This window comes from Tenrec ecaudatus, chromosome 7, assembly GCF_050624435.1.
Source record: "Tenrec ecaudatus isolate mTenEca1 chromosome 7, mTenEca1.hap1, whole genome shotgun sequence".
Taxonomy (NCBI): Eukaryota; Metazoa; Chordata; class Mammalia; order Afrosoricida; family Tenrecidae; genus Tenrec; species Tenrec ecaudatus.
The window spans coordinates 84,516,475-84,533,579 of NC_134536.1; the positions used below are offsets into that span (position 1 = coordinate 84,516,475).

Below are 17,105 nucleotides of genomic sequence, written 5' to 3' on the forward strand. Positions count from 1 at the left end.
GGGACATCACCTTCGGTAAAGCAGAGACTCAGAAAAAAAGAGGGAGTAGTCTTGCCCTTAAACAAACACACAAACCCCCTCCCCCAAGAAGAATTCACTTCAGAGGACAGCACTGAAGCTACAGCTCAGGGAGAGGGACATGTCTGATCAGATCATGGTTGCAAGTGAAAGGGCAGGAAGAGAGTGGAGCACATCCTGGCCCACAAAGCCTCGAGGACAATAATCCTGCTCAGAGCAGCCAATGCACGGAGAGGACCATATGTCCAGCCCCACTATGAGACATGACATCCCTCACTGACCGATAGCCCTACAGGGGACAATGGAGACAGTGTGGATACTGCACCTACTCTGACCCCACCACACTGAGGCATGAATAGAACAGCATAGTGAGCAGAGCAAGGAGGTCCAGAGACAGTACCAAAAATGGACTTTGGGGCCAGGGTGTGACACCCCATCAAACTCGATGGGAAAATACGCTTAGAGGTCAACAAACAGACTGAACTATTTGTAAGCTTTTCTTTCTTTTCTCATTGGTTTTTGTTGCTGTTTTCTTTTGTTGCTTTGTTTTGCTCTGTCTTGTTTTTGAGCATATAATTTCTGCGGGTCTATCTAGATAAGATGGGCTAGATAAACAATCTGAAGGAAAAAACAACGGGACCGACAGTTCTGGGGGTGCATAGGAGAGGGGGAGGTGGGGGAAAGAAGTGGTGCTAACAAACCCAGGGACAAGGAAACAACAAGTGATCCAAAATCAGTGGCGAGGAGGGTATAAGAAGCCCTTGTAGGGCTTGGTCAAGGGCAATGTAACCAAGAGGAATTACTGAAACCTAAATGAAGGATGAGTATGATAGTGGGACAAGAGGAAAGTAAAAGGAAATAAAGGAAAGAATTAGGAGGCAAAGGACACTTATACAGGTCTAAATACAGAAATGTACATATGTAAATATATTTATGAGGATGGGGAATTAGATCTAAGTGCATATATTTAAATGTTTATTATTAAGGTAGCAGATGGACATTGGGTTTCCACTCAAGTACTCCCTCAATGCAAGAACACTTTGTTCTACTAAATCGTCATTCCATGAGGTTCACCTTCCCAACATGATTGCTAAGGACAAATTGGGGGCATAAGCAAATGTGGTGAAGAAAGCTGATGGTGTCCGGCTATCAAAAGACATAGCATCTGGGGTCTTAAAGGCTTGAAGATAAACAAGCAACCATCTAGCTCAGAAGCAGCAAAGCCCACATCGAAGAAGCACACCAGCCTGTGTGATCATGAGGTGCCAAAGGGATCAGTTATCAAGCATCAAAGAACAAAAAAATCATTTCATTTTGTGCTTACCTCCATGATACGACCACTGAAGACAAATGGGTGCATAAGCAAATGTTAAGAAAGATGATGCTGTTTGGCTATCAAAAGACATAGTGTCTGGGGTCTTAAAGGCTTGAAGGTAAACAAGCGGCCATCTAGCTCAGAAGCAACAAAGCCCACATGGAAAAAGCACACCAGCCTGTGTGACCATGAGGTGTTGAAGGGATCAGGTATCAGGCATCATCAGAACAAAAAATCCTATCATTGTGAATGAGCGGGAGTGGGGAATATGGAGTAGAGACCCAAAGCCCTTTTGTAGGCCACTGGACATCCCCTTACAGAAGGGGTCTGGGGAGGAGACGAGCCAATCAGGGTGTGATATAGCAACGATGAAAAATACAACTTTCCTTTAGTTCCTAAATGCTTCTTCCTCCCCCACTATCATGATCCAAATTCTACCTTACAAATTTGGCTAGATCAGAGGATGTACACTGGTATGGATAGCAACTGGAAACACAGGGAATCCAGGGCGTATGATCCCTACAGGACCAGTGGTGTGAGTGGCGATACTGGGAGGGTAGAGGGAGGGTGAGTTGGAAAAGGGAGACCGATTACAAGGATCTACATGTGACCTCCTCCCTGGGGGACGGAAAACAGAAAAATGGGTGAAGGGAGACATCGGACAGTGCCAAGATATGACAAAATAATAATTTATAAATCATCAAGGGTTCATGAGGGAGGGGAAAAACTCAGGTGGAGAGCAAATGTTTTGAGGATGATGAGGGCAATGAATGTACAAATGTGCTTTACACAATTGATGTATATATGGACTGTGATTGGTTATATGAGCCCCTAATAAAATGATTAAAGAAATAAAGCAAGAAATCCAAGACCCAAACAAGAATTACACGCCAATACTGTTAATAAATTGAAACTCTGCTGGGGGGGAAAAAACACCGAGTTCTTCAAAGGGATCAAGACAACATAATGACCCAGACACACAACTCATTTTAAAGGCAATTTAACCATGGGGTGGGGGTGGGGGGAGTATGTTCTACAATTAATATGGTAATAATCGCACAATTCCCCTTGATATAATTAAAGGACTAGAGTGTTGAATTGTATGATACGTATATTATTTGCCAATACAACTATTAAAAAAAGACTCGGGCACACTAGCTGGATGAGGGAGGCCATTAGCACGAAGCCCTAAGAGAGTCCTCCACAAACATTCTGTAGTCTCCAAGGATAAACACCACAGTGCCCCACGAAGTCAGGAACTCAGCAGATATTACTTGTACCGGCGGAAACAAATGCAGCCATCTTATTCATTTAGAATAATAGACTTATTGGCATATAATTCATTCATCAGAGAAGCCATCTTTATTTTTAAAGTCTACAGTGAAATCCTGCTCTCAGTTTCCATGCTGGCCCCACCGTGAGAGGACGTTCATCTGCTCTTCAATCATGTTGAGCATTTATCCCGTGCCAGACACTGTGCAGGATGCTTAATACAAGGGAAGGGCACACAGACTCGGTGCCTCCTCCCACAAAGCTTACCGTGTTGTGGAAGAGAGAGACAATCGTGATTTGAAAATTTATACATGCCAAGAAAGAAATCTGATTCCTAGCAACAGAAAAAAAGAAGAAGAAAATGTATACGTGTACATGAGCTATGAAAGAGAGATCTGCCATGATCCGGGAAGATGCACAATAAGCCCCGTGAAAAGCATGTGTGCACTGAGACAAGAAAAACGAGTGGTACTTCACAAGGAGAGGAGAGCGGGGGGGCACTCCAGGCAGCGGAGGCAGCCCAGGCCACGGCAGAGCATGAGGTACATCCAAGGCTCTCACAGAATCGCAGAACTGGGTCAGAGCTGTGCTTCTCAGGAGAACATGGCAGTGGTGAGAAGGCTTAAGAATTTATTTAGGGCAGTGCGGCGAAGAACCTTCAGGTCAAGTTAAGACTTCCCAAGTACAATGAGTAGCCAGTGATGTGCTTTAACCCAGAAAGCAGGGCCGGGCTGAATGGTGGCTGTGGCAGTGGGATGATCCAGGCTGTGCTCCAGAGATGTCCCGTGCCTGTAAGACTGAGAGGGCAAGAGGATGCCACCCAGAGACTGCTGCCAGCTCAGAGGAGGCGGCGGGACAAAGCAGTGGTGATGACAGAGCTGGGGAGAAATAGTTCTGTGAAAGATCACAAAGACCTGAAATCTGCAAGACTTAACAATAACATGATCAGCAAAATGATCAGCGGCCAAAGGGGATGTGAGTTCCAGTTTGGGAAACAGTATCAGAGGACATATTAACAGCGTCCTCTTCTCTCAAAAGTGTGCTGGCTTTAGCAAGAAATTCACTGGTCAGTACATCTCATCTCCTCATTTGCACTGTGGAATGTTGGGGGAAGGGACCAGATGAACCATTTAGTTTGGGATAAAGTGATTTTGAGAAAACTGTAAAGGCATCTACTAGAGAGATGTCCAGTACTTGTCTAAAAATATAATGAAACAGCCTTAGTATGACTGGGAGTTCAGCAAAAGAAATTATTGATACAGATAAGAAAGGAACTAGGTTTTAAGGACTTAAAACAATCAAGTTCAAAAATATAAACCTAAAGTTAGAAAGAAAATTAAGAATCATTACATGACGGAAGTCAAAAGGAGAGGATATTTCCAGAAGTAAGGGCCAACTGTGTCAAACAGGGTGGCAGGACGAGTGAAGTTGAGAAGTCGAAACTACCTGATGGATCCAGTGGAATTCGTTCATTGTTTACCAATGACAGCTGCTTTGAGGGACCAAAGGAGGCGAACATAACATTGAAATGGGCCCAAGAGTGAGTAGAAAGAAAGGACGTGGAGATAGCAGGTGTAGACCACCTTTGGCTAGGAAGGGGAGAAGAGATATGAAGTTTGCTGAGCAAAATACAAAGTACAACCAAAAATTAGGGGGCTAAGGGGAGAGAGAAATTAATGAAGGAAATCCATTTGGAGGTAGAAGACCAAGCAATTGAGAAAGGAAGGTGTCTCAATTAGAACAACAAAGGGGGGAGGGGGAGAGACCATCTTAATATGGAAGGACTCTGGTAGGAACCAAAGGAACCTTGGTGGCCTGCTGCTCACTTGAAATATTGGGAACTTGAACCCACCAGCTGCTCCACCAGAAAAAGATGAGGCTGCTGCCTCTTAAAGATTTACCACCGATGGTCCAGATTGAGCCTGTAGGGTCACTTCAAGTCGGAATCAACACAGTGGCAAGGGCTGTGGTTTTCGTTGGTTTGGCAGGGAACAAGAACCCATGACATGGACACTATCATCAAGAGTACTACACTACTGAATATTTTGAGAGAGGTATGGAGCAGTATTCTATTAATACTCATGTCACTAAAATAATGTTCCACTAGAATGAGAAGTCACAAAAAAACAAACCAAATCCACTGCGATCAACTTGACTGCAACTAACAGTGACCCAATAGGACAAAGTAAACGTGCATCCTAGAGTTTTGGAAGCTGTGAATCTTTATGGAAGCAGAACGCCTCATCTTTCTCTGAGTGGTTGGTGGGTTCAAACCTTCAACCTAGCAGTTAGCAGCCCAATGTGTAAACCAAAATCTTAATATTCAATAAAATGCATGACAGTTAATTTTCTTCCGCTCAAGGTTAAAAATACTCTACATACCAACACCTAGACAATTTATAAACAGATTTACATGCCTCAGTTATACCTTTGATGAAGATTATCGATTTCTTCATCCTTGCGGTTTATTTCCGCCCTGGCAGTTTTCATAAGTGCTGAAATATTCTTCTTAAGAGACAGGTTTTCATTTTTTAAGCTGCAATTCTAAAGTATCATACATGTATTAATAAAGCATATTGCTATAGAATTACTAACACCATTGCTGGTGTAGTCAATAACTAAAGTGAGTCCTTACATATTATATCTTCTGGAATTGTCCAAAAAGAATCCCATGAGAAGTACACTTATTCCCATGACGCATGTGGGAAAGTTGAGATCCAGAGAAGGTAACCGTCAGCAGACACAGGCCACTGATGTAAAATCACTCAATAACAGGGATCAAAATTTCAAAATAAACAGCAGGAAGAATTATACCCCCATATCTTCCAAATTAAACATAAAAATGGCATAACTTTAATATCTAACAAGGGAAGTTGAATTTGTGATAATGTACTAATTAACAGATGAACAAGGAACAAATCAAAATCCATTAATTCTTTGGGACACGAGGAAAGACAATTTTACTAAAAAAACAAACAAAAAGACATCGTAGGATATTAATATGCTTTATTATTGTAATATTCTTGGTTATGTCAGTGTGATCATTAAAAAAACAGGTCATTGTGGCAAAAATAAGCTCTGTAAGTGTTAGGTTGCTAACCATAAGGTTGGGGAGTCGAACCCCTCAAAGGCTTCTCTGGAGAAAGATGAGGCTGTCTACTCACGTAAAGATTTACAGTTTTGGAAACCCTCTAAAATTCAAGGGTCACGATGACATAAAAGTCAATCAACTCAACTGGGAAAATAAGGGGTGGGAAGACAAAAACTGAAGGGATCGTCAGTTTCCCCCCAAAGGCTTTTCTAAATCTTTAGTTCTCAAATCATTCAATCTCATAAATTTTGTTATGTAACTGCTAACGAGTCTACATCCGAAACAATCTTTAACGTTAGTATCAGTTAACAAAGCAAGATTTGCAGCTTTCCTATGATCAATTTCATCAAATGAGGCATGTTTTGTCATATTTTCTATATGCTTTCATAAACAATTTTCCTTAAACTATCAGCACTTTAGCATTTTACTATCAATTTATCCAAAAAATACATTATTAAACTTTAATCTTCACTGACTCTTACCTGAGTCTGGATTTCGTTGTACTTTCTCATCAGGTCTTTCATCTGCAGCTGACATTTCTCATACTCTACCTGCAACTGAGACATGAAAAACGAGTTCAGCCAGTACTCGAAATTATTCCCTTAGCTTCAATGACTTAACTATTTAAAATTTTGTACATCAATCCCTTAAGAGTCAATGAGGTCCACTGACAGTAATAGCTATTAAATAAGCCTACTAGTTTTTTTCAAGTTGGATCTATTTGAGCATGTTTTTTTTTCATTCAATATCCCATTTTCAGCATTCAAATAAAGTAGAAAACAATTTCTCCGATTTATGCCTCAGGACATGTTACACAGCGTACAACCTAAATTAGTCCATATCTGAACAGATTAACACTGTTCTATCACACTGGTTGACAAGAGTCTGCCTACTAAAACTATCGTTAAATTTGACAAGCATTCAGAAAGCATTCTTTAAATTTAAGATTATCTGAAGAGTGAAACCGATACATATTCTTTTAGACTAAAGTTGTAAATTCAGAATGGCTAGTAAGCAGATGCCTGTACTTCTGGAAGCAGTGTAACGACGGTGGCAATCCCTACATACATCATTGTATGTTGCCTCCTTGGCTGTCCCTTCTTCAGTCAGGATCTCTTCATACAAATCCAAGCAATCTCTGGGTGGGACACAGGATTTGGAAGCAGTGTCTAAAACAAACAAACAAAACCCCTTACATTAAACTACATTATGATGTTTGATGCTGTGTCAGTCTCCTCCATCTCTGCCAATTTATCCAAATCTACACCGATTCCAGAGATGAAACCTGGAACACCAGTTTCCTTAGAAAATTTGATCAGGAAACCAGATGCTAGAATCGGGTCTGTTCAAAGCTTTGAAGGAGTCAATGTGAAGAGTTTCTAACTTACGTAGACCCTCATTTGCAGTCTTACTGATTCATTTGAAACTATTTTTATGAACCACCACTTTCAAACTTTACAATACTATGCTGCTTGGCACAATATGAGTACTAAGTAAGTACCAAGCCTACCACTGGCTGCATTCGCAGGTCATGAAACACTTCTGCACAAGGTCAGACTGTATCTGAGATCTGGATGAATAACAAATCTGTGCACTAATTTGTTTCACTACTCAAGCTGTTGGCAAGAAAATAATTACTTTAGCATGAGGGGTTCCAAAGAGTTCATGGAGAAATTCCCTTATCTTCTAATGCCATTTCCTCCGTGCACTTTCGGATGTCTGCTTGTATGAGACTTTCAATCACCAAAGAATAGCTAATTATTTAGGACACACTTAAAATAGCCTATCAAACAAAATGAAGGTATTTTATAGAATCTACCTACCCGACAGAGAACTGTCCAACCCGGCATATATGTCCAAAGAGCCTTCATCGTTATTAAGAGAAGCTGCAAGAAAAGTTAACTATTAGTTAAAACTGATTTTTATGCACTTAATGAAATATTTCCACTTCTTTATTGAAGGTACATGAAAAAGGTTACAATTATTTTTTAAAGTTGTTTTTTGACAGCCTTACAAACAGGAAGACTTGAGTACACTGGTTCATAATACTATTACCTCAGATTTACATGCTTAAGGGTTTTTCATTAAGAAACAAAACAGGGGGAGGGGAAAAAAGGAAAATGAGGAGCTGATTCCAGGAACCCAAGCGGAAGGCAAATTTTGAGAATGATGAGGGCAATGAAGGTATAAGTGTGCTTTACACAATTAAGTATGTATGGACTGTGATAAGAGTTGTATGAGCCCCAATAAAATGATTTTTTTAAAAGAAACTAAACAAAGCTGTTTTCTTTCTTTTTCCTCTTTTCTTTTTTTACATTTTATTAGGGGCTCATACAACTCTTATCACCATCCATACATATACATACATCAATTGTATAAAGCACATCCATACATTCCCTGCCCCAATCATTCTCAAAGCATTTGCTCTCCACTTACGCCCTTTGCATCAGGTCCTCTTTTTTTTCCCCCCTCCCTCTCCGCAGCCCCCTCCCTCATGTGCCCTTGGTAATTTATACATAGTTATTTTGTCATATCTTGCCCTATCCAGAGTCTCCCTTCCCCCCCTTCTCTGCCGTTCCTCTCCCAGGGAGGAGGTCACATGTGGATCCTTGTAATCAGTTCCCAACAAAGCTATTTTCAGTAAATAAACTATTTACGAAACATAGAGGATCTGTTTCCAACAACAACAAAGTCGTTCCTATCGGAACAATTCACCTGCAGTTAACAACTATAAACCCTTAACAAAATATTTAATAAAAGCTATCTGAAGAACTAGAACAGTGGTTCTCAACCTGTGAGTGGAATGACCCTTTCACAGGGGTCACCCGATTCCTAACAGCAGCAAAAATCAGTTATGAAGTAGCAATGAAAGTAATTTTGTCATGAGAATGATGAGGGCAACAAATGTACAAATGTGCTTTAAGCAATTTATGTATGTATGGATTCGATAAGAGTCGTATAAGCCCCCAATAAAATGATTAGAAAATAATAATTTGATGGTTGGGCGTCACCACAACGTGAGGAACTGTATTAAAGGGTCAGGGCATGGGGAAGGCTGAGAACCATGAACTAGAGAGTGCGGTATTGCAAAACTAGAGAAATCGCATCTGAGAGAAAGCAGCACTGCCGTTCACACCATCTCTTACTTACAGCCTCTCGTGGGAGACAGGACCTAGACCTAGTTGAAGCCATACAGAACAGCAACAATCCAGACAGAAGACAGACTCCAAGGGTAAAGTGAGGGCAAGTAGAAAGTGCGGGATGAAATCCAGAGACCCGCAGAGAGAAGTTTTCAAATTATGATTCAAATCTCTGCAACACCCCAAATACACAAGTAAAAACAGAATTTCGGAAAAGCCCAGCTGAAGCTAAAATAACAAATTTCAGCTGCTATTCACTGTAGGAGAGATGCAAGTTCGAATCTTGTCAAGTATTTGCTAAAGTTAAAAGCAAAATCCTCTCAAGGGAAAAGAAACCAGAATCCAGTGTGTAGCAGTTACACTGTCCCAAATATAACCCAAAGTTACTACAAACATACGGAAACGGACAACGTAATTAATTCATGATCAAATGAAAGAATACCAAATGAAGACTAAGCCTCTGTAGATTTTTAGGACGGAAATTAACAGATTTTTTTTTTAGTAACAGCTTTAATGAGATTTAATTCACATCCCATATAATCCATTATTTGAAGTGCACATTTCAATAGTTTCCAGGGTGGCTGTGCAGCCATGGTCACAACCAACTTTAGGCCAGTCCCATCATCCCAAACAGAAGCCCCCTCTCCTAAGCATTCCCAGCTGTGGTCGTTACATAATCTGTCAACTTGCAAATGGGTTGGGTCTAGCCTGTCAATCAGGTCACAGCCAATGAGGCCCCCTTGTAGGTATAGCCTTCTGAGAATTCTGGGAACTCCTGTTTTCCTGGAGGTGGGACACATAGACTGTCTGCTTCATATTCCTGTTGACAAGCCACATGGAGCTGCACTGATGGCAGTCAGAGCCCTAGAGCTGAAAGAGCCATGTGCAGACCAAAGCCAGTGCTGAGAAGCATCTACCACCACTGGATCCACAAGACTTTCCACTCACTGGCCTGTGATCTTCCTGCATTTGACATCATTGCATGAGTCTGAAGAGGAACTTATAGATTGGTACCAAACATATGAGCTAATATCAGACTTAAGGACTTCATCTGGACAGGGCTGGGATGTTTTCTTAATATACAATTACTCTTTATAAAAAGCTTTCTTATACATGAGTGTCTCTGGATTTTTCTTTCTAGTCTACCCAGACTAACACACCTACCATTCATTCAGGAAGTTCCCCGTCCTCTGAGCCCTCCCTGCCCACAATCACAGATCTACCTTTGGCCTCTATACGTTGGCTTATTCTGGACCTTTCATATGCTAGCAAATCTTCTTTTGTCATGTTTCATTTTACTGCACTGCAGAAAGCCTATCAAGCAAGCCTTTAGATACCAATTTCCCAGAAGCTTGTGCTTATTTTTAAGTCTGTTTCATTTTAGTAATTCTCACAATATTTTAAACTTTTTATAATGCTACTGCACACTTCATCGACTATAGAATAGTACAAACATAGCTTTCGCATGCACTTGGAAACCAAGAGTCATGTGACTCGATTCACTTCAATATTCACTTTAGATCCTGGATCAAACCCACAGTATCTCCAAGATATGCCTATACATGGAATTAAAAAAAAGATCTGTCCTGTTGTGTCCAGCTTTTTTGACTTTGTATAATATTTTTTGCTTCTTTTTGTTTTTATTATCTCCACATTGTCAAGTTACTTTGGAAGGGTTGTTGATGGGGGGTGGTGGTGGATATTTTATTGTGACTTGGGTGAAAATTTCAAACAAATTAGTTTCCCATTCAACCACGTAGACACATTTTGTTTCATGACAGTTTCAACTTGACAGCCCTCTTCACACTCCCCACCAAGTTCCATGTCGCCATTCACACATGGTCCTGCCTCTCCTGCCTTCTGAACTTCGTTTCTGGGCAAGGCCGCCTTTTTGGTCTCGAACGGCGGACTCTTTGAGGAGCATGTTCCTCACAGGTGTCGTTGTTCACGTAAAGACTCATCTATTGTTTTCCTGGAAAGTGAGCTCCAGCAGTAGATTCAATTCCATGTCTGAAAGGTGTTTAAGGGCTGTATTCTCAGGGGTTCCAGCAGGTTATGATGATTTTTTATTGTGCTCTGCCTCTTTCTCCCACTCTGCCCAGGCCCTTCAACTGTGATGCTGAGAGTGGCCAGAGCACTAGGAGCTGAGCAAGCACTGGTCTCAGGCTAACAGAAGTAGTTGGTCTGTTAATCCTCTGGAAAAATTTGGAATTAACAGATTTTTTTTGCCTTCAAAGGAGAAATTTTATTAGTAATCATTTACCTGAAGTTTCAGAAAGAGGTACAGATTAGCGCAATCCAACATGATTGGCAGTTGGCAAAAAATCTAGTGAAGCAAGTGTTCTGATTGCTAAGGATTTATCTGGGTGCTTTTAATACTTAGTCATCTAATGCTTCAAACATAATCCAGAACCAATGCATCATCTCCCTCTCGGTCACCTTAATACCTAACCTACCTCACTTCAATATGAAAATATTTTCATTAAATATGGTTCCCAGAGGAACAAGTTCCCAGGGCCTAGAGCCATGAGCACAATGCAAAAAGGAAAAACTCAAAATAAACTCTGATAATTTTCTAATCTAAGGAACAAAACCTTCCAATATATTAAGGAATAAATCCAGTTACAAATGCACTAATCGGTCTATGTCAAAAGGGTCTGTGTAGTAACTGAAAACGGCTGGCTATTTACAAGATCCACTACCAGGAAGGGTGGCCCTAGCCCTGTGCTGGCCCTCAGAAGCCAAATGTGTTCTCTCCCCTGTAGGCCACAAACAAGAATCCATCTTCATCTTTCTCCTCGTAAACTGTCCCACAGTAAGGCTGGACTGTGGGATGGGAAATTAACAGATCTTAAAGTAGCTATTAAAACTAAACTCCATGACATAAAGAGTAAAAAAACAAATACAAAATATCAACAGAAACATTTATAAACTATCAAATAAAATTCTAAAACAGAAAAAATGCTATTATGTAATAGAAAATATTCACCAGATAAGCTTGGCGGAACAATCATGACCTTAACGACCAGAACTAAGTATCAAATCCACTGTCACTGAGAAGATTACAACTCACATGGACTTTATAAGACAGAGTAAAGTTTACTGACACCATAAAATTTTATGGGAACAGAGAGTCTCATCTTTCTCCCTTGGAGCAGTGAGTGGGTTTGAACTGCCAACCTTGTGATTAGCAGACTAACACCTAGCCCAGTGCCATCAGGACTTCTCAACTTAAAGACAAATTAGTAGAAACTAAACAATCTGTAACACAGAGTTTTGTTTTTAATAGTTTCAGTGATCTATTGAAAAATATCTGAAGATCTCACACAAAGTATATCTGACTCCTAGAAGAATGAATATGGCAAAAAGGAAAAGACTCTCAAACCCCCAAATTTGGTAAGACATACATTTACAGATTTTAAAGGCGCAATAAATCCCAGGTAGAGTGATAAGAAAAAGCGTGATGAGATTAAGTACTCAACTTGGCCTTTGTCTTTGGTTCCTAAAAAATAGCCCTCGTAGTCTTTCCACCAAGCAAGATGTACTTGGGAATGGGACAAATGAGTGGGGGCTACAAAGATTTCATCAGTCAGCTGAGCACAGGAAGAGAGGGCGATAGTCAGTCACTGGCTCAATCAATTATGACCAGGCCAGGGGACCTCCATCTCAACTATTGCAATGAAGCCTTAAGTTTTTATACACGGAAGACCAGGGTTTCCTGGACTGGTGAGAGCATCTACTCTCAGGCAGGTGACACATCTCAAGGGACAATGGAAGTCTCTCACTGGAGCCTTTCCCAGACCAGTCCCTGTGTTTGTATCCTTTCCAGTTATAATAAATATAGCAACTGTAGGTATACATATTTTCTGCTAAATCGGTGAGTGTTCTAAGGAATTCTCACATGAGCCAGTACGGGCTGGCATTTGGCAGATAAAGGACAGAGTCCCTTCTACCTTATGAGCGTTAATCCTTTACTGAATGGCTGAGGTTGAGAGAATTGCTGCACGAGGTGCTGTTCTGAAAGATGACATCTATGTAATGTGACTCACGTCTGGTTGACTGAGAATAAAAAAAAATTTAAAAAGACTGTCAACTGGGTGGCAAATGACAAGCAATGAGAAGTGGGAAGATGAGAATGGGACTCACTTCCAAGTGGAAACTGGAGTCATGAAGATCCTTACCATACCGTTAGCAATAAAGGTGGATGTCCTCGCTGTGGCCCTTGCTCAGTGTTAGTACAGCTAATAAGGATGTCATAGCATAAACGGAATTAAGACAGAATCAGAAAGTAAGTGTCCTAGGGGACTTTGGAAGTTGACATGCTACATAATACTCCAAGTATTTTTATTTTATGAACTTATTTTACTTATTACAGCAATCCTTGGGGTTACAAGTATTTCAAAGCCGCATGTGCAGCAAGGGAAAGTGACTGTGAAGAAGAATTTGTTGCAGCACTCATTTCAAAGCGAGGGCAGATCTACACATTAGAGGGCAAGTATGAGCCGTCCACTATTAAATGACTGTAGCCCAGGGACTCACTGTATTACGTTTTGATTACTTCTTTTCCAAGCTAATCATCCAATGAGGTTATCAAAAGTTCTCTTGAACAATAAGCATGATTGCATTTGCCTAAAGTATTAACTTCAAGAACAACCAATATCTATTAATATTCTTCTAGATTTCATAGGCACTACCTTTTATATTGACAAAATTCTTCATTTGGATACAACTAGAGGCCTGAAAGTACACCAAAAGTTCACATTCATTGCACACTCCCAATGTAGGAGGCATTTCTTTGGACTAATTCATTTACGTGTGAGAGAAAAAGATGGTAAGAATAAGTGATTTTGCAGTTCAAAAATAAATTTAGAAAGATGACTGAAAATGCTAGCTCTTACCAGAAAAGACATCAAATAAACCTGTTCCATCACCATTGTCATCATCTGCTGCCATGATCCTATTTCCTTTTGATGGTCGCCATCTAATATATTAAAATAAAAGGGGATTCTAGTGTTAACAAAGCAACCTCACAATTCAGAGAACAAGCATCCATCCAAGCTATACAAGCTCCTATGTATATGTATAAAGATGTACATAAACATATACACACACATACAAAAGGCTTTAAAAGCAAAAAGATGTTTAACTTCAATAATTATGGAAATGCAAAAGACGGCAAACTCCCAAACTTTCTACGAAGCTAATACAACACTGCTACATAAAGTGGGAAAGGATCCCACAAGAACTGAGAACTACAAACCGCTATCTCTAATACACATCGATGCAAAAATTCTCAACAAATACTGGCCAATAGTATGCAAAAGTATATAAAATGAGTAATTCGCCATGACCAAGTGGGATTCATTCCAGGGATGATTCAACATCCCTTAGCCTTATTTGCCACATTGACATGAAAAAGGATTAAAAACCACATAATAATAATATCGATAAACACAGAAAAAGCATTTGACAACATCCAACACCCATTCCTGTTTAAGACACTCAAAAATATAGGAATGGAAGGAAAATTCCTCAATAGGATACAAGTTTTATATCTATATATGAACAGTCAACATGGCAGCCATTGAAGAAAAAAAGACAAAAACAACCCCACCAAAAAGGGGGACCAGGCAAGGATGCCCCTTGGCCCCACTTTAACACCGTACTGGAGGTCCTAGCTAACAGCATAAGGCAAAGGAAAGACACCAAAGGACAAGAAGAGGTGAAACGATCATTATTTGCAGATGATATGATTTTATATATGGAAAACCCCAAAAACTCCACGAGAGAAGTGCTGGAAGTGAGAGAGGAATATGGTAGAGCGGCAGGATACAAGATCAACAAGCAGAAGTCCATCGGACTGCTATGCACACCAGACGAGACCACAGAAGAGGAGATGAAAAGGTGGTACCCGTGAATGAAGGGGGAAGTGCAGTGTGGAGACCCGAGGCCCAAATGTCGACCACTGGAGATCCCCTCATAGAGGGGTTTAGGAGAGGAAATGGGTCAGTCAGGGTGCGATGTATTACCAATGAAGAACACAGCTTTCCCCCAGATCCTGGATGCTTCCTCCCCCCAACTACCATGATCCGAATTCTACCTTGCAGGACTGGATAGGGCAGAGGTTGTGCACTGGTGCATATGGGAGCCCAGAGAACCCAGGGTGGACGATACCTTCAGGACCAGGGGTGTGAGGGGCGATGCTGGGAGAGTGGAGGGTGAGTGGGTTGGAAAGGGGGAACTGATTACAAGGATCCACATGTGACCTCCTCCCTGGGAGAGGGACGGCAGAGAAGGGGGGCGGGGGGGGGGAAGGGAGACTCCGGATAGGGCAAGATATGACAAAATAACAATCTGTGGATTATCAAGGGCTCATGAGGGAGGGGGAGCTGGGAGGGAGGGGAAAAAAAGAGGGCCTGATGCAAAGGGCTTAAGTGGAGAGCAAATGCTTTGAGAGTGATTAGGGCAAAGAATGTACGGATGTGCTTTATACAATTGATGTATGTATATGTATGGATTGTGATAAGAGTTGTATGAGCCCCTAATAAAATGTTTAAAACACTAAAAAAGAAAAGGTGGTACCCTTCACAAGAGCTGAGCACAAATTGAAATATCTAGGAATGTACCAATTAAATAAAAACAAAAAATTTGTACAAGGAAAACTACAAAACACAAAAATAATAATAATAATAAAAAAAACTACAAAACACTAATACAAGGAACCAAAAGTGAACTCCACAAATAGAAGAATATTCCATGCTTGTGGATCAGAAGACTTAATATAGTAAAGATGTCTAAGGCACTATATCCTGATACAAATACCAACATCTTTCTTCATAGAATTGGAAATACTGACTACCAAATTCATATGGAGAGGGAAGAAGCCCAGAATTAGCAGAGAATTTCTCAAAAAAAAAAAAAATGACTTAAGCACCTATTACACAGTCACAGTGGTCAAAACAGCAATGGTACCAATATGGGAGATATTCAGACCAATGGAAAAGAACTGAAAACCCAAAAATGATATCAGCATACAGACAACTGATCTTTGATAAGGGGCCCAAAAATATCAAATGGGAAGCAGATGCCCTCTTCAACAGTGGTACTGAAACAAATGGCTATCTACCTGCAGAAAAATGAAGCAAGACCCTTACCTCACTCCATGCAAAAGAATAAACTCAAGGTAGAACACAGGCCTCGAGGTAAAGCCCCAAAACTATTAGGACCAGTAATGGGGGAATTGGAACAAACGTAAGAACTTTGGCACAGGGAGCACACAGGTTATCAGGAATAGGGACGGACACAAACACCGAGGGAGCACAAACTGACAAGCAAGACAAGTAAAGATAAAACACCTGTGTGTAGGGAACAAATGAACTAAAATCAATGCAGAGAAGGGCACAGGATGCCTAGTGGGGCTTAATTAAAAGCAGTGTAGCAGCAGGAATAACTAAACCCCAATGAAGGCCGAACATAATGGTGGGAAAAGAGGGCAGTAAAAGGATATAGAGAGGAAAGAACCAGGAGGCAAAGGACATTTACAGCGGTCTAAATACAGGCATGTACATATGTAAATATATTTATATATAATGAGAGGGGAATAGATGTACTTATATCTATATGTTAAGAACTAAGGTTGCAGATGGACATTGGGCCTCGACTCAAGTACTCCCTCAACACAACAACACTTTGTTCTAATAACTCAGCATTCTGTAATGCTCACCTTTCTGACACAATCGCTGAAGAAAAAGCGGGTACATAAGCAAATGTGGTGAAGAAAGCTGATCGTGCCTGGCAATCCAAAGATATAGCATTTGGGGTCTTAAAGACTTAAAGATATAATGAAAGTGTAATTGATATACAATAAAATGTACTCATTTTATGGGGGAAAAAAAGACTTAAAGATAAACAAGTGGCCATCTAGCTCAAAAGCAACAAAGCCCACATGGAAGCACACCAGCCTGTGTGATCATGAGGTGTCGATGGGATCAGGTATCAGGCATCTGAGACCCAGAACAAAATCAGACCCAATGTGAATGGTGTATGTGTGTGTGTAGTGGAGACCCAAAGCCCATCTGTAGACAATTGGACATCGCTTACAGAAGGGTCACAAGAAAGAGATGAGCCAGTCAGGAGGCAGTATAGCACCGATGAAGCACACAACTTTCCTCTAGTTCTTTAATGCTTCCTTTCCCCCACTGTCATGACCTCAATTCTACCTTACAAATCGGACTAGACCAGAACATGCATACTGCTACAGATAATCCAG

General features: G+C 40.7%; 1 protein-coding gene across 3 annotated transcripts in view; it reads right to left on the bottom strand.

Moving 5' to 3' along the window:
• Positions 1-17,105, bottom strand: part of CASP8AP2 (caspase 8 associated protein 2) — a 34,301-nt gene that overhangs the window by 10,704 nt on the left and 6,492 nt on the right. For all 3 annotated transcript variants that reach the window (XR_012785377.1, XM_075554765.1, XM_075554766.1), the window contains exons 2-6: positions 13,735-13,817; positions 7,520-7,582; positions 6,765-6,865; positions 6,179-6,253; positions 5,034-5,149 (exon numbers count right to left, since the gene is read on the bottom strand). Coding sequence is in view for 2 of the 3 variants with exons in the window: in XM_075554765.1 (XP_075410880.1) it covers positions 5,034-5,149; positions 6,179-6,253; positions 6,765-6,865; positions 7,520-7,582; positions 13,735-13,789 (410 nt within the window). In the remaining variant the exon portion in view is untranslated. The remainder of the gene's footprint in view (positions 1-5,033; positions 5,150-6,178; positions 6,254-6,764; positions 6,866-7,519; positions 7,583-13,734; positions 13,818-17,105) is intronic.